The sequence below is a fragment of the Panthera tigris genome, chromosome D3, assembly GCF_018350195.1.
Source record: "Panthera tigris isolate Pti1 chromosome D3, P.tigris_Pti1_mat1.1, whole genome shotgun sequence".
In the NCBI taxonomy this organism is placed as follows: domain Eukaryota; kingdom Metazoa; phylum Chordata; class Mammalia; order Carnivora; family Felidae; genus Panthera; species Panthera tigris.
The window spans coordinates 33,408,865-33,433,780 of NC_056671.1; the positions used below are offsets into that span (position 1 = coordinate 33,408,865).

The 24,916-nt window shown below is 44.5% G+C and overlaps 1 protein-coding gene across 8 annotated transcripts in view; it reads right to left on the minus strand.

Moving 5' to 3' along the window:
- The window catches only part of LOC102966393 (piezo-type mechanosensitive ion channel component 2), a 468,901-nt gene extending 447,462 nt beyond the window's left edge, over window positions 1-21,439 (minus strand). For all 8 annotated transcript variants that reach the window (XM_042961476.1, XM_042961473.1, XM_042961474.1 and 5 more), the window contains exon 1: window positions 20,450-21,439. In XM_042961476.1, the coding sequence (XP_042817410.1) occupies window positions 20,450-20,513 (64 nt within the window). In that variant the 5' untranslated portion in view covers window positions 20,514-21,439. The remainder of the gene's footprint in view (window positions 1-20,449) is intronic.
- Between the last annotated feature and the right edge of the window lie 3,477 nt (window positions 21,440-24,916).

A 24,916-nucleotide genomic window follows, 5' to 3' on the forward strand; every position in this document is an offset into this window, starting at 1 on the left:
GGTGTGGCAGTACGTGAGGGCTGGGGTCTCAGGTGGTGTGGAAAGATGTCCCTAAGAGGTGACATTCACACCGAGGCCTAGAGGGAGCTGCTCCTTAGAGTGAAAAACAAAGGCAAAGACCTTAGAGCAAACATAGCTGGATCTGAGTTTTACAGACAATTCCCGGGTGGTCAGAGGGTGCAGGAACCATGGGCTTTGGAGGCCAAGTCGGGGATTTAGTGTTTCTTTTCAAATGCAACGAATGCTGGAGGCCTTAGAGCCCAGGATGACATCTGACTACCTGACTTAAGTGTAAAAGATCACTGTGGCCAGCACATGGAAAAGGAAGTGCACACAGGCAGGCAATGCAGTAAGACCCTCCGGAGGCCACTGCAGTGTTCAGACCAGATGGGACGTTACGGGACGCGGCTGGGCTTATTTTAACCCTTGTTGCCCTTTCACTCTGGTGCTGCTGGGCCTGGAATGTTTAGAGCCTGCTTATCTGCAGGCATTCTACAACAGCTGGAATGTCTAGTTTCTTAACTGGTTTCTCTCCCTTTGACCACTCTGCTTTTACAATAAGCCATGGTGCAAACATAAGTCAGCAATTACGGTTAAGAAAAGAACAATCACGTTTATTCTGTCCTATAGTAGGTTTGACAGGGACCACCAGTCAGGCTTGGCTTCATGCCACACCTAAAAAGGAGATTGTGGGTCTTCTGAAAGCCACCCCTACCCCCAAATAAACTCCTTCATCGGTCTGCCAGTTAGTCCAAAGTTCCTATAGCATGTTCCCGTATGTGCTCCCAAGGACACCCGGGCCAAGGGAAACCTGTAGGGTCTCCAGGTCAAATAGGTCTGGGCAACTCTGCATAAATTCTTAGAAACTCACACTTTGCATCAGATACTATGCTCTAAATGGTGTTGCCGTAATGAACATTTACATTCATTTAGCCCTGTGTTTCTCAAAAATATCTAATTACGAAACTCTTTCTTTGTATTTATCCTAAAACCGGATTGAGATATTGAACGTTTATGTAAAACAAAAATATTTCCCGACAGGAATGACATCATAAAATTCAAAAGGTCCCATGGGGGAGGAAGAGCAGTGGATGATTTACTGAGCATCATTCCCTCTGAGGCACAAAGTCACCCTGAAATGGCTGGGGTAGGTCCCCCCACCCCCTCTGGGAGCAACTGAGTCACAAGGCCATTAGCGTTGGGATACACGGCCGGACTCCATATTCCATCAGCTGAGTTCGAGACCAGACTTGGCCAGGATCACAAAGCGAGCCTCAGTGAGGCAGGACAATGTCTAGAGTCCAGCTGGTCTACCAAACCCATGGGAGCACACTGCCATGAGCCCCTTCCGCCTGCAGCTAAACCCTGGCCTGTGTCTTCAGTTAACAGTCAGGGAGCACGACAGATCTGGAGTCTTTGGAATCTTTGTTTTACTTTAACACAAAGTGGTAGCTCTGTGACCCTGGGAAAATCACCGGAACTATCTAAAACACAGTGTTTTCACCTATAAAGTAAGATTTAATGCCAGCTTTGGAGAGTTCTAAGAATGAATAAGGAGTGACGTACGCAAAATACCTGGGACCTAGGACCAGCTGGTTCTCCTTCAGCTCATTTGTTCTGGTGCCTCCCACAGGATCACACGCATAAAACAGTCACTTATTACATTTTATTAAAAGATTGAATAAATCAATCAACTATTCCAAATAATTTTTCATATTTCAGGTGCTTCAAGTTTTCCACAGCAAAGGCATAGGATACATGCTGAATATTTTACATAGTGGGGTTTAAAACATGCCAGGCATTTCTAAATTTAATCCTCTGAACGACGCTGTGAGACCGGGCCTATAATTCTCCCCATTTTATACGTGGGAAAACTGAGGTGCAGAGAGCACAGTAGCTTGCCTCATGTCACACAGATCCAATGTTGCAGAGATGGGATCAGACCAAGGTGGGCTGGCTCTGTGCCAGATGCTCAGCCGTCACTGAACTGGTGACTATTTCACTCTGTGTAGTGACTTTCTATGGCATAGGATGAAACTGACAGCAGGTGGAAAAAAGTAGAAAAATGGTGACATAGAGTGTGAGAAGCTCAAATGAGTCACTTCATTTTTTTAAGCAGAATCAAGGCCTGCCTTGATGTGACCCACTCTTGAACCACTCAGATTAATGCCTGTGAATATAAGAAAATGTGTAAGATTTTTACAAAGATGCTTGAATTCCCCAATGGTGTCAATGAGTTGCAATAATTAAGGCATTAGTTCTGAGTTAACTATTGTTGTCCATGCTGATAAAATATCCAAAGCTTAACTTCATTTATTTGCTCGTTACTTTCTCACGTAGAGAAATTGGCTAACATCTGGTAGACATACAAATTCAGAACAACTCTGCAGTTAGTGAGTCTATCGATTGTTTATAAGTTTTTATTGTAATTCAAGCTAATTAACAGAGTGTTATGTTAGTTTCCTGTGTAGAATATAGTGACTCAACACTTCCATACATCACCTGGTGCTCATCAGACAAGTGCACTCCTTGAATCTCCTCTCCCCTCTAGTAACCATCAGTTTGTTCTCTATAATTAAGAATCTGTTTCTTGGGTTGTCTCTATTTTTTTTCCCTTTTCTCATTTGCTTTGTTTCTTTTATTTTAATGTTTATACACTTTTGAGAGAAATAAAGAGAGAGAGAGAGACAGAACGTGAGCGGAGAAGGGGCAGAGAGGGAGGGAGACACAGAATCCAAAGCAGGCTCCAGGTGCTCTGAGCTGTCAGCACAGAGCCCAACACGGGGCTCGAACCCACGAACCACGAGATCATGACCTGAACCAAAGTTGGACACTTAATTGACTGAGTCACCCAGGTGCCTTGTTTGTTTTGTTTCTTAAGTTCCACATATGAGTGAAATCATATGGAATTTGTCTTTCCCTGACTGATTTATTTCGCTTAGCGTAAAACTCTCTAGTTCCATCCACATCATTGCAGATGGCAAGATTTCATTCTTTTTTATAGCTGAGCAATATTCCAGTGTGTGTGTGTGTGTGTGTGTGTGTGCATGACGTCTTCGTTATCCAATCATGGGCACTTGGGCTGCTTCCATAGCTACACCAGTTTGCATTCCCATCAACACCTGTTGTTTCTTGTGTTGTTGATTTTAGCCATTCTGACATGTGTGCTTCCATGGATTTTAATACATCACAGGAGATCTGTGAGGAGGCTTATGACCCCTTAACATCTCTTCCTGGAAGTTAACAGAATCCTACATTTGTAGTGTGCCTACAAGCTCCACTCGGAATTCTCAATAAGGTTGCATAAGATACCTAGTAGGAATTCAAATGTAGCTTCAACCTTTGGCCAATTGCATTAAAATGTCATATAACTCACTCAGTCTGACTGTATTGGGAGCTGAGTTAAAATAGCATAGCCGGCTGCCCCCACATACTAGAAATCCATATGACACATAATGAAAATGTCTTTTTAGTGGGAGTTCTGATGTTATTAAAATTCTTGACACCCTGATGGTATTTAATATATCGTCAGAACATAAGATTATATAAGATTAAATAATTAATTTAACACCGACAAATATTCATTTACTCTGGTTAATGTCTTTTACTTACTACAAAAACTTTTAATTTCTATATTATAGCTAAGCACAGAGAATCACATTTATATTATGTCTTTGAAGTTTTTCTTTCTCTTTTTTTTTAAATTGTGCAAAACATGATAGTCTTTGATACCCTTACAGAATTCTCAATATTCGGCTCACCTAACAACTATGATAAAATCATTCATTTTTCAATAATTGCTAACAAATGTTTAAATCAGAAAACTATAATTATTAAATCTATCCAACTTAAATAAGCCATCCTTAAAGGAATCCTTTAAAAAATACTCTCGTGGGGTGCCTGGGTGGCTCAGTTGGTTAAGTGTCCGACTCTTGATTTCTGCTCAGGTCATGATCTCACGGTTCATGAGATGGAACCCCATATCGGGCTGACAGCACAGAGCCTGCTGGGATTGATTCTCTCTCATCCTCTCTCTCTGCCCCTCCCTCACTTGCTCCCTTGTTTCTCTCAAGGTAAACAAACTTAAAAAAAAAAAAAAAAGAAACTCTTGGAAGATTAATTCGACACCCAACAGACTCAATCGGAACCAGGCTGTAAAGGCAAAGGAAATTATTCAACTCCAGTCAGATTTTTATGAAATTACCTGTTAGCATTTAAACCCCAAGTGGGAATATGTTCACCAAATTTGAGTATCACAAGAATTACAATTAGGGAAAATAAGATATCCAAAACTCAAAACATAACACGTTTCATGGCTATTAAGTTCAGTGTCTGAAATAACAATTAAAAAATCAAGAAATACAACTCAAGTATTATACAGCCCTGACATTTTATGAGTTGGAACTAAGTTTTATTTATTGCATATTGTATCACCACTGCCTTAACACAGCAAACCTGAGACGCATCACTGTTGGATAACCTTCACCCACATCCACCATCATTTAAGGTGGATCCACCTTAGTTCCTACCCTTTGCATATTTGACTAAGTGACCACTGTAAAGAATTATAACTGAATTTAAGTCACCATGAGCTCCACAGAAAACGCACTTTATCACCACGGTTGGAAACAGAAATGGCCTTCTTTTAGCCTCATTAGTCACTGAATTCCTATCGTCAGAACTGCCCTCTTTTTGGCCACAGCTTTTTGTCTAGTTGACACCAGGTACCCCTGGGAGGCAACCACATTCCCTTGAAGCCTTACCAATCTACAAGGCTCTGAAGCCGAGGAGCCAAGGCCACAGTCAGGGTACAGTGTTCAGAAGACAGAGACCCCAGGCACGAGGAAGAAAAAGGAAGAGAAAAGTTAACCAGAAAATTCAGTTAGCCCTTCATTTGTCTGCACCGTACTAGGCACCTGACTTACATCCTTTCCTTTATTCCTTACTATTATTTTTGAAACACGTGGGATTTCTGCTATTCTTCAGGCTGGGAAACTGAGGCTCAGAGAAGCTATACAACTTCAACTCGTCTCCATCTTACACTAATGAGCAGTTAGGCAAAAGTTTGAAACCTTGTCTGATTAACCCTAAAGCCCGTGTTCTTCCCTCACCTGTCACCTTGCTGGAAAAGTCCTGGAAGCCCATGCAGGAAGGGAGAGAAGAGAAGGTGAGGAAGTAGTTACCACTGGAGGCAGAAAAGCTCAGAGGGAAGGCATGGAGCTTGTTCGGGCATGTTCCATTTTTGCCTCGGAGTAGTTCTAAGTGGAAACCCTGTACCTCTGAGAGTCTCTAAACTTTAGAACTCTACTTGCTGAGAGAGACAACCATACTTCGTATTTACGTAGCCACGGATATCTAGGACACTCTAGAGAGGAAATGGTGAAAACAAAAGAAAACATGTTTGTTCTGGACTCACGGAGGAACGATATCAAGAAGACGAGCTGTGGTGCTCAATGATGGGCATAGTCATGAAAAAACTGCAATTTAATTAGTTTTGCTTGAAACACACACACAACAATGAGTGTATCCATGACAAAGGCCTTTCATGAACACCTAACAGCTTACTGCCAGCACAGAAACAGGAGCCCTAGGAGCCCAGTCCCCTGCTACTGCACATAGTAGGGGACACACACGGATCTAGAGAGGACTACAGCCTGGGGTCAGCACTGAGCTATCCACACCATGGATCACCCTTAAGCCTCTCTTATATGTGTCCCTCCATGTTGTTTAATTTTTAAGGAGAAAAAAGAATATGGGTGACTTAAAAAAAAAATCTTTCCTTATGTTCTCATTGGGAATTGAAATGAAGTGCTATTAATTGAGCCAGGAATACACCGGTGGGAAAGTCGAAAAGGTAATATTCTGAGAACTTAAAAATAAGATTTTAAGAAACTGTCAAACTCCTCTTGGGCATTTGCCAAAAAAGAAACCTAGAAAGCAATAAAGTCAAAAGTAATAGAGGTGAATCAGCAAAAAAAAAAAACCCACCATGAGTTTTCTTTGACATTGGAATAAACAAAAGCCAATGCTATTTTAAGATAGGGAGACTGGGCACATTATGAAACAGTCTTGGATTACTGTATTATTTGAGTGCATTCTGGGAAATGTATAACAGGAGAAGGGCAAAAAAAAATTAGTGGAAATCAGAAGATAATAAAAAATAATGAAGGAAACAAAGTCACCAAGGACTATTAAAATGACAATTTTAAGTATGCTATTTTTAAGAGAATTGCATTATACACATATTCAAATTTATGAAATATGATTGTAGCGGGGCTCGTACTGCAGAGATGCTTTAACTGAATATGACTAGCACACTGCTCCCGCTGTGGCAGACCAGCACTACATTTAAAATGTAAATGTAAGGACCAGATCTGGTATGCAAATCTGACTATTGGAACAGATAACAGATCAATGTCATAAGGATAAGATAATACCTTTGGATGGTAACACTGACTCTAAAGATGATTGCTCTAAATATTTTGATATCCAATTCAACAAACGCCTTTGGGGCCTATATCACATCCCTTTTAATTAACCTCTATGGTAGGAGATTGTGCAAGCCAAGAGTGGTTTTCATGTTTGAACGTAGCCCAAAGTGTGAAATGAGGTAGGGGTTGTTAGACCATGCCACCGTGGGTCAGAATACAGATGCCTGTAAGGCAATGCAGCAGCAAGAATGATGATGCTTTGGAAATTATTGCTAAAAAGGTTTGTAGTTGTTAACGATAAAGTCTAGGGAGCTGGAGGTTTCCGGAAAATACTGGCTCCCCGGAAACAAACCCCACTTTATGACTATCCCTCTTCCCATTGCCTTGTAATCTGACCTTTCAGCCTCTCTCCTGCCTGAAGATGACCCACCAGAGGCTGTGTGCTACAGCAATTCGGTCTGGCAGGGGAGTATCAAGCCTGGCTCTAGCTGGAAATGCCTCAGTGCTTATCAGCTGCAGTGACTTCAGGCTCCAAGGCCAACAAGAGTCAGGATTTGCCTGGCTGGGCAAAATTAAAAGGCTTTTAAAACCTTAAATTTAAAAAAGACTGAAAAGAGGAGGAGTGGGTAGAGGCTTTGAACCACAGGAAGCTCACACCCCCACAGCTATCCCTGAAGCCAAGAGAGAGCAACGCCAGAATGGGGGAGCCCCCAGTTCCGCACCCCAGGCTTGGACTCTTACCTACACACACCTGTAGTTTTGTGCCTCTCCTGTGTCCTTTGTTGGATAATAGAACCATCCAGCTAAAATCTCGTAAGGTCTACAATGTCACTGAAATGCTACGTTTTGTGATAAATTTGCTATTTTGCTCAAAATCTTTTCCTGATTCAAATTTTGTTTCCATAATTCTATGTCTCTACACTTTCGTTTAGCTTCCATTAATAACTGTGTGTTTTGGTTTTCCTTATAGGCACATGTCTGACCATAAGTGATGGGTGGTAAAATTCCTTTGTTACGCAAAGCTACACACGGCCAATTCTAAACCAGATCTGACCGCACATTTTGTGGTTCTTGTTATTACCATCACCAATGATGATGTGTGCGTGATTCTGTGTCGAGGGCAAGTGAGGGAGAGTCACTGAAATGTTAGGATTACAAAACCTAAACTCTCCTTCATACCAACAGTTGTGAAAAACCCTCAAGTACCTAAAGTGATACAAAATTATTTCCCTTTCCTTTCCTAATAGTTCTTTGAGGTCAAAGTGTGAAACGATTTATGTATGATGGTTATTAAGAGCCGAGAACAAGTTAGATGTAAAAATTCTGCTGTGCCGGTTAAAAAGCAATGCTTTACAGTCATATCTTCTAATAACGAGAAGAATTATGTGCACAAATATTACTCTGAGAATCTATGAAAATATTTCTCATTCTTGAACACCTCATATGCTAGATGATGTAATTGAAGAATAGAGAGTTTCTGCGACTTGGCCAAGTCACAAACCTCTTTATTAATAGGGTTGAGACTTGGTCGTTAGGCTTTCAGACCAGGGCCCTTTCCAGAATACTCGCAGCCTAGATTCTCCAGCAGGGGCACGTGTTCCTGAGGGGATGCCAGAGCGAATGCTGCAGGCAGGTACAGTCTGGGGAACACAGAAGGAACAAAGAAAATGGCAGGAGCAGGAACCACTCAAAGCTGCACAGATCTATAATTCATGTCCATGGAGCTCTGCTTCAAAATTACCAGCTTGTTAAGGTTCTACACTCTTCCTCCTTCCTGCACCTGTGGCCAGAACTGCTGACCTAGTGGATTTGGCCACAACAGAAAACAGATCGATTTGTGTGGTTCCAAGAGGGCTGAAAACATTTTCAAAAATAATATGCACTTCAAGGATGACATTCCGGTCAAGCTTTACCACCATCAACGTGTTTTTCCTTCCCTCTTCACTGCAAAGCAAGTACCATTTATTCATCTACATGTTGATAAAATTCACAGTTTAAAAGCTGTGGCACGTATAAATTAGACTGTTAGGAATGTTCTAGTCAAATACGTAGAAACCAATAGCTATAAGATGCTAGACCTAACTGGATTTTCCAACTTCTGAGACCTTCAAGAGAAAAATGTTTAGCCTATGAATTCCTTATTTATTCAATTGGCAAGTATTGCTTCAGTATTCACAGGATGTTATAGCCTTTGCTAGGCAGCTGAAGTATAAGGACGGGACAAAGAAACCTATAATTCAAATAAGATATATATTTTTAAATATCTACTACTTGTTAGGCAGTAAGTGAGTGCTGAGGATATCTAGAAGGATTACGTGAGGTCCCTGAACTTGCAGACACATGGGAGGGAAGAGAGCAATCATATAACGAAGTACAAAACTCTGTGATAATATGAACCAAGTGCCAGGTGAACACAGAGGGAACAACTCACTCTGCCTGGGAAGGGGAATTAGAGAAAAGACACGAATGTCACATTGTTGCAGCAGTAGCAATAAACAGTGGTGCAGAGGCTTCCAGCATAGATGACGGGGGCAGGAGGGGGTCCAGACAGACAGTTTTCTTTTTTCTTTTATTTATTTTTGAGAGGCAGAGTATGAGCATGGGAGGGGCAGAGAGAGAGAGGGAGACGCAGAATTCGAAGCAGGCTCCAGGCTCCAAGCTGTCAGCACAGAGCCCGACGCGGGACCTGAACCCGCAAAGAGCAGATCATGACCTGAGCCAAAGTCGGATGCTTAACCGACTGAGCCACCCAGGTGCCCCAAGAAAGGCAGTTTTCAATTTACAACAGGTCTCATTCCAAAGCTCCCCTGGAAGTTGATTAGAACCCCAAAGCATCTGCCCATTTGAAAGTATGTTGTTCCTAATGAGAAGGTCCTCAAATCAGCCTTTGGCTAATAGCAATGCCTAATTTCTGAGTCTGGAACTAATCATCAGATCTAAGATTTATTGAATATTTACTATGTGGCAGGCACTGCATCAAGCACTTTATGAGCACTATCATCTAAGCCTTGCAACAATCCTCTGAGCTAAGTACTATTATTATCAACTCATTTTATGGATGAAATAATTGAAGAACAGAGAGGTTAAACAACTTGATTAAGGTCACACAGCCTGTACAACAGGCCAAGATCTGTACCTAAACAACGAGACTTTAGGGCTGTACTTAATCACAACAGGTTCTCCTTGGATGTCTGAAACCATGTAATATAAATAAAAGAGGAGAGGAAGGATTTTTTTGTGTTCTGTCTCTTGTGTATAGGGCTAGCCCTAGGAAAAATGTGCTCCGTTTGTTATTGGCATGCTTTGGTAAGCCCCTAAGTGACCCATGGTATTATGGATCCTTGAAAAAAAGATCTCTGGAATCTAGACCATACCTACACCCACTATTTAACAACTACGCCTCCCCATTCAGTTAAAGTGTCCATTCCATCACAAAGTGAAAAAGGGAAAATAAGCTATTTGAACTAACTTATACTAACATGTGGATGACAAAATAGTCATCTTATCTTTCCACAAATATTTACATTTTATATAAAGACACTCGCTACCCAAAGAAATACAACGGGAAAAGCAAAATGCAAGTGTAGTTGGTAGTGTAGAGGGTCCTTCATCAAGGGGACCTAGCCTGCTACCCTGAGAGCAGAGTACTTAGGGCTTTTCTCAGCACAGCACATTCCAGCCTCACCTCAGTCAAATCAGGCAAACCAGTGTTGTCATTCCACCTCCAATACGGAGCTTGGCCATCAGCCCAGAAAGTCTGTATTCTTGTCCTGGTAGCAAGTAGAGTCTTTGTTCTAGTTGACAGAGAGCCCTTTGAGCCATTTCTAAGCAAAGATAATTCTGTTCCTCACAAGCCCTTCACTCAGGTTCTGAGTCTGTGAACTAGCTCAAGCCTGGCAACTGATTGAGGGGCCAAGACTCTGGGTTGGTGATTCAAGTCAGACTTCAGTTCACTTCACCTAGAACTCTTCCCATGTATACAGACCAAGTCAGAATTCAACTTCTAGGAACACCATGAACGGTGAGCCAAAGGCCAAGGTCTCCTCAAGTCAGACTACTCTGATTACTGCTTTGACTCCACTGTCCATTACGATAACCACACCCATCTTGGCTTTGGCAATTAAGTGGGCCACTTGGTGCCTGGAACCCAAATATCCCCACGGTATCTAAGGATCCCCAGTTAGTGGCAGCAGTTTCCACTGTATTGTACTAGAGAGAAGAGCAACCACAGAGATCTTCAAGAATTTTGAGGGTCTCCTCACAACTTTATTTCTCAGTTGTGGAGAAACATGTGTCCTCTGGACCAGGTGGGTGCACTGGTCTTCCATGGTAAATTCACTCTATGGCTCCAATCTCCCTAAGCCTTTGGATCTCTTCCTCTATAGTTTACTAAAACAGATCTGGCATTACAACTTCTTTTAGTGTAGGTCACCTTTTTGTCCATGCTCCAGCCAGCCAACCAACCAACCAACCAACCAATCATAGCCCTTTCTAGAGTAACAACAGTGAATCCAGAATTTCTTCTTACTGGTTCCACATCAATAAATTTGGCCAGGTCCAACCTTATGTTTCTTCTTTATATTATCCCATACCCTTAACACCCATTCCTACACATCTTCCTCAAATTTCCGTCTGTATAAATTAGAAAACTCAGTTCTTTTGGATTCTCATGGATCATACTTTGTACCTTACCTTTAGGAGCCTGCTGGTACCTGAGTCTAGTTATAGGCCTGGAAGCAAAGTGGAGAAGGTTGGTAAGAAAACCAGCGTCTGCAAAGCACATTAAATTACCTTCACCTACAGGAGGCACAGACTTCTATTTGTATGCTGATATTCATTCTCTCTTTCTCTATCACTGTAACAGAACCATCCTCCCCCATTTTTAGTTGAACTCATTAACCAGCCAAAATAAAGATGGATTTCCCAGATTTCCCTGCAGTTAGGTAGGTAAATAATATTATTAAACTCAAGCTAACAGGATGACAACATAAGTGATTCGTGCAACTTCCAGGTTGTGTCCTTAGAGAGTGAGGAAGAAGTGTCCCTTCTCTGTTTACTTCCATCCCTCAGCTTGACGTTAACATGGGAACAGGCTATCTTGAACCACAGGGATGAATGCAATACCTGCAAGGTAGCAGAGCAATGGTGGCTTCCCCTGGCAACGTCACAGAGAATAGTTAATATACCAGCTTTGGATCACCTACATCTCGACTATCATGTGAGAGATATAAAGTTTATCTTATCTAAGCCTCACTACCCTGGGAAACCTGTAAGTAAAAAAAGGACTTGGGAAGAATTGAATTGTATTTGCTTTAAACTTGCTGAAAGGGCCATCTATCAACTGGAGGAAAGAATCTACTTGCTCCCAGGAGAGGAATACAAACTTCCTGGGCTGATGACCAAGCCTGTACAGTATGGAAGGTAGAATGGCAACTCTGGTTTGCCTGATTTGACTTGGGTGAGGCTGCAATGTCAGTGATGCTGACAAAAGCCCCAAATACTACAGAATCAATTCTGGAGGGCTTTGAAAAGGGGGAAGTTACACCTGGCTCAGCACATGACAAGGACTGAATGAGGCCAAGAGGCCAAGATGGCGACCGGAGGTTCTCCAGCACTGCAGAACACACGGGATGTGAACCCAAGGCAACCCTTCTGTTGACTGAGGTGAAAGAGCAAAGACAAACCTAGAAGAGCATCTGTGAATGAGATACTTGATTTGTAAAGCACCTGCACCTGAGGGTCAATGGCACGAACAGCCTTTGTAAATGTGCAGGTCAAGGAGAGGAGGGGAAGCTTGCACTGAGCTCACCAGAGATGGCTGTAGGGGGAAGATAAGAAGCCTGGTGTTGACCAAACCAAGTCAAAAGGCAGGGAGGAGCGGGGGAGTGAACTGGAGAGTTCAGAGTTGGGAAAAAATACTTAAAGGAGAATCCACCTGAGTTTGGGTAACAGGATAAATAACTCCCTAAGAGAGTAGTTAATGCACTAATGATGAAGTTTTCAAAAAAGAAGTAAAGAAACAGATTCCATTTCCAATGGCATCAAAAACAATAAAATACTTAGGAAGAAATTTAACAATAAAATACTAAGGAGGTGAAAGATTTCTATGCTGAAAACTGTAAGATATTGATGAAAGAAATCAAAGAAGATGTAAATAAATGGAATCGTATCCCATATCCCTGGAGTGGAAGGATTAATACTGTTAAAATGTCAATACCACCAAAGCCATCTATAGATTCAATGCAATCCTTATCAAGATTCGAATGGCATTTTTAACAGAAGTAGATAAAACACTCCTAAAGTTTATATAGAACCACAAAAGACCCTGACTAGCCAAAGAAATCCTGAGACAGAAGAACAAAGCAGGAGGCATCACACTTCCTGATTTCAAATTATACTATAAAGCTCTAGTCATCAAAACAGCATTATATTGACATAAAAACAGACAAATAGATGAATGGAACAGAATCAAGAGCCCAAATATAATCCCAAACACATAGAGTCAACTAATATTTGATAAGGGAGCCAAGAATACTCAATGGAGAAAATACAGTCCCTTCAACAAACAGTTCTATAGAAAAACTGGACAGCCACATATTAAAGAATGAAGCTGAACCCATATTTTATACCACTCAAGGAAATTAACTCAAAATGACTAAACACTAAAAAGCAAGACCTGAAGCCACAAAACTTCTAGGAGAAAACATCCGAACAGAGCTCCTTCACATGAGACTTGGTAATGAATTTTTGGATATGACACCAAAAGCATGAAGAATAAAATAAAAAATAAACATGTGGGACTACATCAAACCTAAAAGCTTCTGCACAGAAAACAAAACAAAACAAAACAAAAAAGTGAAATGACAGCCTATGCAATGGGAAAAATATTTGCAAACCACATATCTGATAAAGAACCCTTGCAATTCAATAGCAAAAAAAAAAAAAAAAAAAAAAAAAAAAGTTAAAAAATGGGCAAATACCCGGATAGACATCTTTCTAAAAAGGATATACAAGAGGCCAATAGGCACATGAAAAGATGTTCAACATCACTAATCATTAGGGAAGTGCAAATTAAAACTACAGTGAAATATCATCCCATCGACAAGAAGACAAGAGCTAACAAATAGTGGTGTGGATGTGAAGACAAGAGAACCTTATGACTGCTGGTGGGATTATAAAATGGTGCGGCCACTCTGGAAAACAGTATGAAGGGTTCTCAAAAAAATGAAAAGTAGAACTACTGTATCATCCAGCAATTCCACTTCTGGGAATATATCCAATGATAATGAAAACACTAACTCAGAAAGGCATCTGCATTCCCATGTTTACAGCAGCTTTATTTACAACAGCCAAGACACGGAAACCACCTCAGCGTCCGTGAATGGATATGGAAACACACACACACACACACACACACACACACACACACACACACAATGGAATACTATTCAGCCATTAAAAATGAGGAAATCATACTACTTGCAACATTATGGATGGGCCTCGAGGGCATTATGCTAAGTGAAGTAAGTCAGACAGAGAAACACAAAACAAACACTGTATCGTTTCATTTATGTGTGAAATCTTTTTTTAAAAATGTGGAGAGTGAGAGAGGTAGGGGAACTGGAGGAAGTTGGCCAAAAGATACAACCTTTCAATAAGAAGATGTACAAGTACTAGGGATGTAATGGACAACATGATGCCTACAGCTATCCCTGCTGTGTGAGACACAGCAAAGTTGTTAAGAAAAGAAATCCTAAGAGTTCTCATCACAAGAATCTTTCTCCTTTCTTCTTTTCTTCTTTCTTCTCTTTGTACAGTATCTATTGAGAAGGTGGATGTTAGTTGAACCTACTGTGGGGATCATTTTACCATGTACATAAATCACACCTTCATGCTACGCGCCTTATATTTACACAAGGATGTGGGTCAGTTATTTCTCAATAAAACTGGCAAATAAACATAAAATAAAAATAAAAATAGAGACTAGATAAAGTCTCAGCAACACCTTCACCCCCAGAGGGCTAGTGGATTTGCCACAGGAAGCCAGAACTAATCACACAGAGCAGATCCACTATTTTTTTAATAAAATATATTAAGTATTTGAAACTCACATAACAAAAAGTTTAAATATGTCCATCCACAATATCCTAGCTGAATGCAGAACTGTGCCTACCAGTATATTTTGAATGGAGAATTCAAAAATAGCAATCAGAAAACTTCACACAAACAAAAAAAAATGTATATTCTGCAGGAAACTTGAACCACATTTTAAATTTCTATTATAGTTTTTAAAAATCTACCAATATATAGAAAAAAGTGCAAAAGTTTATATTATACTCAAGTTTTAAAAATGATTTAGCTAAATGCTCCATGCCTGTTAGATAATTATGGGATGGTTCACAATTATGAAATTGTTAAAAAGGTCTGATGTGCTCTCTCCACAGATACTTAGTATGCATCATCCTTGATCCTGCCATGTCCTGATGGGTCTGAAAGGCCCAAGTGGAGGGTCTGGTGAATGTGATAAGCCTCATATACGCTTATCTCTTACAGCCAAATACTTGCAAGTGTTTTCCGATACAGCTTTGTGTTTAGCCTCCATTCAATGGAACACTTGTTTTATTTTGTATACCTGATTCCATATCCTCAAAAACAATTGTGTAAATCTAAAAATGTTACAAAATTTAATGTTTTACGTTATATACATTGTATCATCATATAGTTCTTAATCAACTGCTCTTAAATATCCAGGTGTGCCTACACTATTCTAAGTTCTCCCGAATAGAAAAGTTATAACAGTATATACCGTTACCGTGCAACTTCATATACGATTAAAGTAGCAGAGGGTCTAAAAGGAAGATGCCCATATAAAAATAAATAAATGAAATCATATTCAATAAAGATGATGAAAATAATGGTGTAGCATCAGAAAGGCAACAGTAAGCACTGTCAGCACAATTCTAAGGAGAACATATTTCACCAGAAGAACACAATTGTCCATGAGTATGATGAGTAAAACTGGTGTGAAAACTCCTGATAATTAAAAATTCTCCCACAACACACACACCAACTTTCAATGGAGTAATTTGGCTGTAGGAAGGTACAGACTTGCTTTCTTATGAATCCTACCTACTCTTATCAGTATCCTTATGACCCAGGTCACTAGCTGGTAGTTTTAATTGCTACTAAGCCGTTCCTCAAGCATCACTGCTCTTCTGCTCATCTACATAAATGCAATAATAATACCTCCCATGTTGAGCCCCTGCAGAGTGCCAGACATTACACAAGGTGTGCAGTGCCCACAATCTCACAACTACCCAAGGAAGGAGGCATTAATAATTCCCTTTTGCAGGAAGAAAAGAGAAACAAGGAAGAAACAACTCTATGATCATATGGTAAAGGGCAGAGCTGGGACGTGAACGGAGATCTCTGAAATTGCCAAGTCACAACACGTCTGCCCCCAAAGGTGAAGTCCGAAGCATCCTGCTTATCTCTATGAACAAGCGTATATTGCCTGTAAGGCAACAGACACACTGATAAACCACAGGCTGGACACATAGTTCCAGCTTCCACGACTCCTGTAACAAAATGACCATGTCCGCTTGTGCTTACAAAATATTTTATTTTAGAATTAAACTATGTATTTCCAACCCTTTCCACGATTAACTTTTCTCCTTTCTGAAAGTAATAAATACTATCTACCTAGATAAGGCTGAGAAGGTGTAACAGGAAAAGAAAGTAACTTTCAACACTGTGAATGCATCCTTCAGCAGCCGAAACCTCCTACCACCGAGAGCTATAGCAGCACAAAGCGGAGACCTCTGACCAGGCATCATCTAGAATTCTTGGGGTGTGTGTGTGACTTCCCACATGGCACGTACCACACAGGGAGAAACATACGATGCCGTGGAGAAAAAAAATTGTATTTAGATAGCCCTACCCACACATATTTCAAGAGTGACTCCATGTTTTTGCTCTAATGTTAATCCAACTATCTCTAAAGGGAATTTCAGAAATTATTCCGGGATTTGCACAATTACCCAAGTGTGATTTTTTTTTTTCTCAGAGCACTAGTTGGGTGGTTGATTCTTTTTGTCTGCGGTTCTGCTCTGTTCTTTCCTAAGCTCCAGTCACTTCACTTAGGGGAAGCACAAGGTATGAGGCCACAGTGGCCTTGCGGCACCTGGACCACTGCCCTGACATTGGTTAAGTTGGCTCTTCTAGGCAAGACATTAGGAAACTCCAAGCAACACTAGGCAAAATGGAATGAATGGGTCAGATGCATGTGAATTAAAATGTACAAATCCAGATCTGACCCAGGAATAGACTCAAATCATATACTTTAAGATGGGTGGGACAGTACAATCATGTTAAAAGAAGTATAAAAATATGTCTAAAGTACTCAACAATGACCAGATACTATTATAATTATTAACGATTTCATACTATTATGGAAGGTTTTGTCTGTTTTTTTCTTCCATGTATTATTTAATTTTTTAACGTTTATTCATTTTTGAGGGACAGAGCGAGAGAGAGAGAGAGAGAGAGAGAGTGGGGAAGAGGCAGAGAGAGAGGGATTTACAGAATTTGAAGCAGGCTCCACACTCTGAGCTGTCAGCACAGAGCCCAATGACGTGCGGCTGGAACTCACTGACCGGTGAGATCATGACCTGGGCCAGGCACCCCTTTCACTTATTATTTTTAAGAAAAAATCAGAATGGCCACTCAAGTAATGATAAGTAATTGTGGAGATCTTTAAAATTTTCAGTTTCTATCGATGTGGGAAAGTCTATCACTGGATGTTCATTTTGAAGGGAAGCAACATTTATATTATTTCATATTAAACTATAGTTTTTGTTTTGCTCTTAACACTCAAGAGCCACGCAAGACCTACATAAAAGAGGTCTGATATCACTTACCACTTCTCTGTAAACTTCTTTCTATAGGAAAAAAAGAAAAACCTCAAGCATCAGTTTAAACACAATGGCACTTAATTTTAGCATCTATCATTAGGCCCAAAGGCTACAGCATATCCGTGCAGAAAAAGTTCAACAATGTTAGAGAATTAAAAAAAAAAAAAAAAATACACAAGCCTCTGCAAAGGCCTGGCTTTGAAGGCTGCCTTGTCCAGATACAAAAATAGATGTCTAAAATGTAAAAATCGATTCTAATGGCAAACAGATCATTGCACTCTCCGTGACCAGGATATTAGGGAAACCTGAATATTTGATTTAGTAGCACCTTGGGAGCAAGCAGACCTGAAAACCCTCCAATAACCTTGAAAAGATCCACTTCTTGTTTAGAATTGAATGCCCAAATCAGGTGACACCTACCCAGCCCCCTTTTGTCCCTGCAAGTGCAATGATTAGAAGGCATCTCGTCGCTGGAAGTGGTTGTCTTTCTTAAGCCAAGGGGTGAGGGGGTCCTCAGGGAATTGGCCCTCAGGTCCTCCCAAGGGGCTTTTGCTCTCTTGCAGGCAGGGGGCGAGGTCCCAGGTCCTGGTACCTCCTTCACCTTCCCTTAGGTGGGCTTTCCACGAGGGTGGGGTAAGCAACAGGCTCAGACCCAGCTGGGGGCCTCCACGCCCCCCTGCCGCCCCCAGAGGCGCACAGGCTAGCCTCCCTTCGGTTAGCCCAGAAGACCCACGGGAATTCAGAAGCGAGAGCGGGAAAGGGAAGGTGGCCCGGGATCACAGGGCCGAACCGGCCTTCCCGGGAGCTAGGGGAGCAGGCCTTGGGGCTGGGGGTGGCGGGTAGGCGGGGGTTAGCGCCTGAGTTCCTGGAAGCAGCAGCTCTCCTTCCAGGAAGGTCCGGTCCCGCGAGCCAGCCACTGAGCGGGGCCCACGCGGCGCAGAGGAACAAGCCGGAGGGCGGGGGTCCTGCCGGACCGGGCTGGCGGGCAGCGCTCCCCGCTCCGCCCTGCACCCCGGGAGCCTCCGCGCAGCTCTGGAGTTGCCGGCTCGAGCCTCGGGGCGCGGGAGGTGGGCGTGCCGCGCGCCCCTTTCCCTCTGCAGGGCAGAGCTCGACAGTCTCACTGACGGGCTTTGCGGTGTAGACCCCCGGATTATCGAAAGGACACGGCCCCAGCAGCCGCGGAACATTCCGGGCTGGCGAGCTAGGTTCTGCAAGGGCAGAAGCCTAGAGCGAGGTGGGTGGCAAAGGGCGGATAATCCCTGCTGTCACATCGCTCAGGCAAGAGTGGCCTGAGCTGGCGGCAGGTAACCACCTGCAGAACTCCAGGAGGAGCTGCTACCCTGAGGAGAGGCCCAGAGGGAAAGAAGCTAGGGTGCGGGAAGAAGTGGGGGGGGGGGGCGGTGAGCTGTGGAGAGAGGAAGAGCCTGCCTTTTGACCCTCTGACCACTCCCCAGGCCTCCTGCCCAGTCTGCAAGGACAACCACAAATCAACCCTCATACTGAAAGCCCCTTGTTTAACTCAGGCACTGGCTTCCACTAGGCAAACAGTAAACGTGCCAGGCACGGTGCCAGGCGCTACAGATACACAGAAGATGCCCAGAGCCTATATGTATGTAAGGCACCAGACGTAGCCTGGTGCTGTTTTCCCCAAAATCACTCTCCCAAAGTCTTTTTCCCTGTTTAAACTTAAGCAAACTGGTGGAGAGAGGTCCACATCAACTTCGTGGATGCTGGGCTCCTCCTCCTCTCCATGCTTGGTTATTGGTTATTAAGGACCAAGATCCCTGAAAAATGGTCCTGCCTTGAAACTCGAATAAATGGCAAAGGAAGGCGAGCACACGCATGCAGACCCCTCCAGCTGCTCAAGGATTTTGCATCTCTGCTGCAGACTATTTCCACCTGAAAGCTTTCTTTGGTTTTTCCATGGAGTTTCTGGCACTACAAAATCCTCCCAGGTAGCTGGGATTGACCCCCTCGAAACACTCTAGAGCCCCCCTGTTGATTGCTCGCACAAATGAAACCCTCAGCACAGGTGTGATCTTGAGTCCTCAACCTCTAGCAATCTGCAAAAAGCTGGTCTTTTCTCCGAAGGCCACGTTTTCTTTGTAAATGCAACTGCTACTTGGTAAAAGGTGCTCTGTTTTCTAGCTCTGGTGGGGGAAGTGAAAAGTTCGATGCTGTCAGTCATTCCTAGAAGTGGGATTCAGCGAAACAGGCACCTTCTATTAGAGGAGAAACGCAGAAACTCTCCAAGCGGGCTGCCAGTCTTTAGACCTGACACCCAGTTGCTTTTAATACCCAGCAGGCCCTGTAGAAATAGTGAGATCCTTTACTGGGAGTGGAAGAGGCTCACTTCTGGCCTTCCCTTAACCCTCCCCGGTCCCAGGGAGCCCCAGTCCGGCTCTCTGACCCTTTAAAGATCTGTTAGGGTGGGTGTCTGGAGGGCGGAACTGGGACGTGGTCCTCCATAGGACCCCAGCATCCAGCGCTTTTGTTGGAGGAGCTTTGGTGGAATAAAAGAAAGTAAGCAAGCTCAGGACATTGTTTCCCTATACCTTCCTCCTCCTTTTCTTTTCAGAACGACCGGAGTCCTTCACTTCTTCCGTCATGTTGTTGGGCTATAGAGTGGGGGGCGAGATGGCGTCCATACCTTCTGCATGCATCATGTGCTGTGCGTCTGGGGACAGGGGGGCTGAGGGGACCCTGGTAGGATCCTGCACTGTATCTGGGAAGACGGTTTACAACCGCCTTCCAGCTAAATTTGCATCCTTTATGCACAAGGCAATACTCCACGAAAGAAATTCCACGTGTAACTAAATTCAGCACAGTCTCCAACACATGCGGAACCTGGGCGCCAGGACCCTACACGTCACTAAGCGAGACCCCGATCTTGCGCCCCAGCGCGGGAAGAGAGTCCCCTGCTATGGCACTCGACACAGCAGCAAGCGTCTGACTCCGCCGGCACCGGGACCTTGGCGCTGACTTCCCCAGTCCCTGAGCCCTAGAGCCCTGAACTTCCTTTGCTCCTTAGCCTGGCCCCCTCCCCAGGAGTCCCCTTCATCCCCCCCGCCCCTCAAGTAACCTCGGCTAGAGGACCACACTCACCTACTGCCAGGCAGATGGGGAGCAGCAGCCTGAAGATGAGCCCGCACACTACTTCCGAGGCCATTGCGTTGGTCCGGCGAGTCCAAGCAGAGCGGCGAAGTTCGAGGGTCCCTAGGACTGGGGCGCCAGGTCCATGCCCACCTAGGACCTCGGGCGGCCGGCTGCCCGCAGCCGCCCGGGCATCGCCTCGGAGAGGACCGCCGCGCTGTCCGCCCCGAGGGTGCGTTCCCCGGGCTGTTGACCGCTCCTCGCCGGGCTCTCGGTCGCCCCTATCAGGTCTCTCCGCCACCCTTCGCTGGTCCCTCCGCAGTGCCTCGCCCGGCGCTCGGCCGCCCCTAACCAAGCTCTAGGTAGCCCCCTCGCCCGGCGCCCGGCGCCCCCTCGGCCGGCCCATGAAGTGTGAAATCCCCCAATCCGGTGGCTGTGGCTTCTTCAGCGGGTGGCCGGGGCCAGAGCCCTGGACGGGGGCACTTCGGGAGGGTCCCGGGGGGCGGCACGGCGAGGAAAGGGGACTAGAAGGGGCTGTCGTTCCGTCTGGCTCCTGGGGCGTCGCTCAGGGGCGAAGGGAAGCTTTCTTTGCGGAATCCCCTCTGAAGCCAACGTGCGTCGGCTGCCGGGGCCCCGCCGCCTGCGCACGCCGCGACCTTTGGCCCGGGCTCTCGTAACTGCCGGCGGTCCCGAACCGTCTGGCGGCGGATCCCCGAATGGCGACGCGGCTCAGCCTCTGCGTCCCCCAGCTTCGGGCCGAAGAGACCCGGGAGGGAGCGGCCAGGAGCGCACAACCATCCCCGCCTGCACGGGGCTCGAGTTATCGGTCCGCGGGGTGGCGGTGCGAGTCCCTCCCTCACCAGGAGGAATGGTGCGAGCGTGGGCAGAAATCGAGACGAAAGCACACAGCCAGTGGAGCCGACTCCAATTCCCTCCTCCACGGCCTCAATTTAAAAAAAAATAAAATGAAAACCAAACGCTGTCCGGATGCCAGCGCGCCCCCCGCCCGCCGCCGCCACCGCCACCGCCGCCGTGCAGCCTCGCCCTGGAGGCGCAGCCCCGGCTCCCGGGCGGGCGCGCACTTCTCCACCTTCAACGAAACTTTCGAAGCCTCACTCGGAGACGGGCGTACCCCCGGGCCAATGGGACCGCGGCTCCGGAGCCGGCGCGCGGGGAGCCCGCCCCCCGCGCGGCGGCTCTCGAGGCGGGCGCAGGGCTCAGACGCTGCGGGCACGTCCGCTCCCGCAGCGCCGGCGCGCACGGACAAGCCGGGTCTCTCCAGCCCCGCGGACTTTTAACCGTTCGTTCGTCCGGGCTCCGCGCTTTTCCACCGCTCCTCGCTCCCGCAGACCCTCCGCTCTGCTCCGTCCCGTCGTTCTGCAGAAACAGAAGCCACACCTCCTGGCATCCTGTCCACAGGGGGTGCCCCTGAGCTTACCCAAACCCAGAGAATCTTCGAGTGCTCCAGGAACACTGCACAGGCGTGGCACGGGGAGTAGTCAGGAGCTTGAACAACTTTGCGGGACTGTCACTTGTGCCAGGTTCTCTCGTGCCCACTTGCACTGCTGAAGAATAGAACCGGAATCAACCCAGACCAATGATCCCGTCCATATTTAACTTGAGAGAAATTTCAACTCTGAATGAATGGACTCTGGGAAATCCCGGGTCTTGCTGAGAAGGGGTATGGCGTTCAGATATGCACACACTTCATATATTTTGGAGAACTATTCTTTTCGCCTCAGCTTTGGTCGTTGCTTGTTATGATTCCTGGGAAAGAGAGTATACTGTTTCCCTTTTCTCCTAAAAATCTCCGTTTTCTTGTTTTCCAGGAGAGATCCAGAGAAATCTGGTAACAGCAGGGAGATGCCAGCGTATCTGGGATGTGTCCATCATCCAAGAGTTGCGGAGATCTGCTCCTGCTGGAGCACTGTTGGAATTCTCAGAACCAGAATTTTGAATTTGTGGGGGGGGGGGGAACCATTCAGAATTGGTCTTTCCATCAAGAGGACAGAGAGGGAAGAATTTAACTTCATTCGGCACCGGTATTCTAGGCTTGAATTGGTTGGAGATGATGGAAAATCTGTTGATGAAAATTATACAAACCTTGGTTCTTTGTGTTAACCAGGTCTCCCTTTTTTGAGATAAAGTAAACTTGTATTTTAAGTTCAGATGTCTTGGGACACCTGAGTGGCTCAGTCGGTTAAGCCTCTGACTTTGGCTCAGGTTATGATCTCACAGTTCATGGGTTCGAGCCCCTGCATCCGGCTCTGTGCTGACAGCTCGGAGCCTGGAGTCTGCTTCAGTTTCTATGTCTCCCTCTCTCTCTGCCCCGCTGGTGCTCTCTCTCTCTCTTTTAAAAATGAGTAAACATTAAAAAAGTAATAAAGTAAAAATAAGTTCAGATGCCTTTGCAAAATCTCTGAGAATAACAAACTGTGAACCATTACTTTTCTTTGAAGACTGGAGGTAGCAAAATCTTGTGAAGACACTCTAAAACCTAGACTCTGTGTGTGCTTCGGAGCCCTGAAGAATCCTGGATATCTAAATCTCAAATGTAGTCACGAGCCTAAACCTAGGAGTGAAGGAAACAATAGAAACTTACATAATCAGCACATCATTGACTACTACCAAGAGATGTTTTGTGTTTGGTAGAATCTGCACCTTTCTGACATATCTAACATTTGATGTTCATAGATGGCGTTCTCCCTCCCTCTCTGGTACGACTTGTTCTTGGGACCTAAGAAGTCAGGAAGCCTTCCTGGATTTCAAATAGTATTGTGAAATGACATGAATGCTCAGTTGTCTCTGAATATTTTGTCACATTCTTGGTAGGCTTTCCATATACCAACTGTGTAGGTATCCTCAAAATAACTATCTGGATGCTTAAGTTAGGAGACAAGAAACCCAGCGGAAAGGTGGGTATTTCTTGCTTTCTCTGCCACAAAGTATGCCAAGATGTCTGTTCAGTTTTTATAGATTCCAAGACCTGCATCCCACTTCTTAGTCTTACCAACACATATACTCACAGAGCTTTGTCTAGACTACACATATAAAGGATTCTCCATCCCAACTTCAAATGGCAGTTACCTGGGGAGCTTTTTAGGGACTCTAAATACTCAGCAGTCTTCACATCCAGAGATTCTGTTTGTTTGTTTGTTTGTTTGTTTGTTTGTTTGTTTTTTCGTTTGTTTTTAGAGAGTGAGCGAAAACATGCAAGCAGGGGAGAGGGACAGAGAGGCAGAGGGAGAGAGAGAAAGAATCCTAAGCAGGTTCCATGCTCAGTGTGGAGACTAATGTGGCTCTCGATCTCACAACCCCAGGATCATGACCTGAGCCAAAATTAACAGTCACTCAACTGACTGAGCCATCCATCCAGGTGCCCCTCCACATCCAGAGACTGTGCTTTAATAGTCCCACCTACCCCTCCATGCCTGTATTTTTGTGAAAGCTCTTACATGATTATCAGGTGTGCAGTCTGACTAGAGAATCACTGTCCTCATTTACATATCAGAACTCAGGAAATGTCAGAGTGCCTGGGTGGCTCAGTCAGTTAAATGTCCGCCTTCGGCTCAGGTCATGATCTCATGGTTCATGAGTTCGAGCCCCTCATCAGGCTCTGTGCTGACAGCTCAGAGCCTGGAGTCTGCTTTGGATTCTGTGTCCCCCTCTCTCTCTGCCCCTCCCCCGTTCACCGTCTGTCTCTCTGTCTCTCCGTCAAAAATAAATAAATGTTAAAAAAAATTTTTTTAAAAGAACTCAGGAAATGTGCTATTGGTTTTCAAAACCAGCATCACCAAACCAAATCCACCTTTCTAGAGCTACATTTTCACAATGGGGTTACCCAAGCATGCATATCAGTAGTCAGTGGCATTGTCTTTACAAGGGCTATTTTACCCTAACATTTACCTAAATTGAGAAGCAGTATCTAATACCTAGACAGCCTTGTTTTTAAGGACTCTCCAGCCCACAAGAATATTGATCCCTTTGGTCAGGAGTCCTGCATGCTAGAGACCTTAATCCTCAATCTGAGCGTGAAACCTGGCATGAGGTAGAAAATACTTTGGGGAGAAAATCGACTACATAGAATACGCATGCGTGCACACATTGTTTTGATAGTTGATGAGTGTCTAAGCCTATCGCCTCACGTTTAGCACAGGTGATGAATCAAGCACCAATCGCCCTGTGCCTCTGTATCTACGTGGACAATCCATCGATGGCTTCTTTTGATGACCACTGAGACTTTAGTGCCTCGGAGTCCTCATCTAAGTTGAAGAATGTAATAAAATCTACAAAATACGCAGTGCTATGCAGAGAGAGACAATCTATAGAGTGCTAAGCAAGGTGCCTGGTGCACTGTAATCATTCAATGAATATTAACTGCCATGACGACCACTATTATTACCATTGTCATGGCTATTATTGGAAAGCAAGGTCTGGTCCTGTATTTCTGAAACCGTCAAGCTGAAGTTCAGCAGCCTG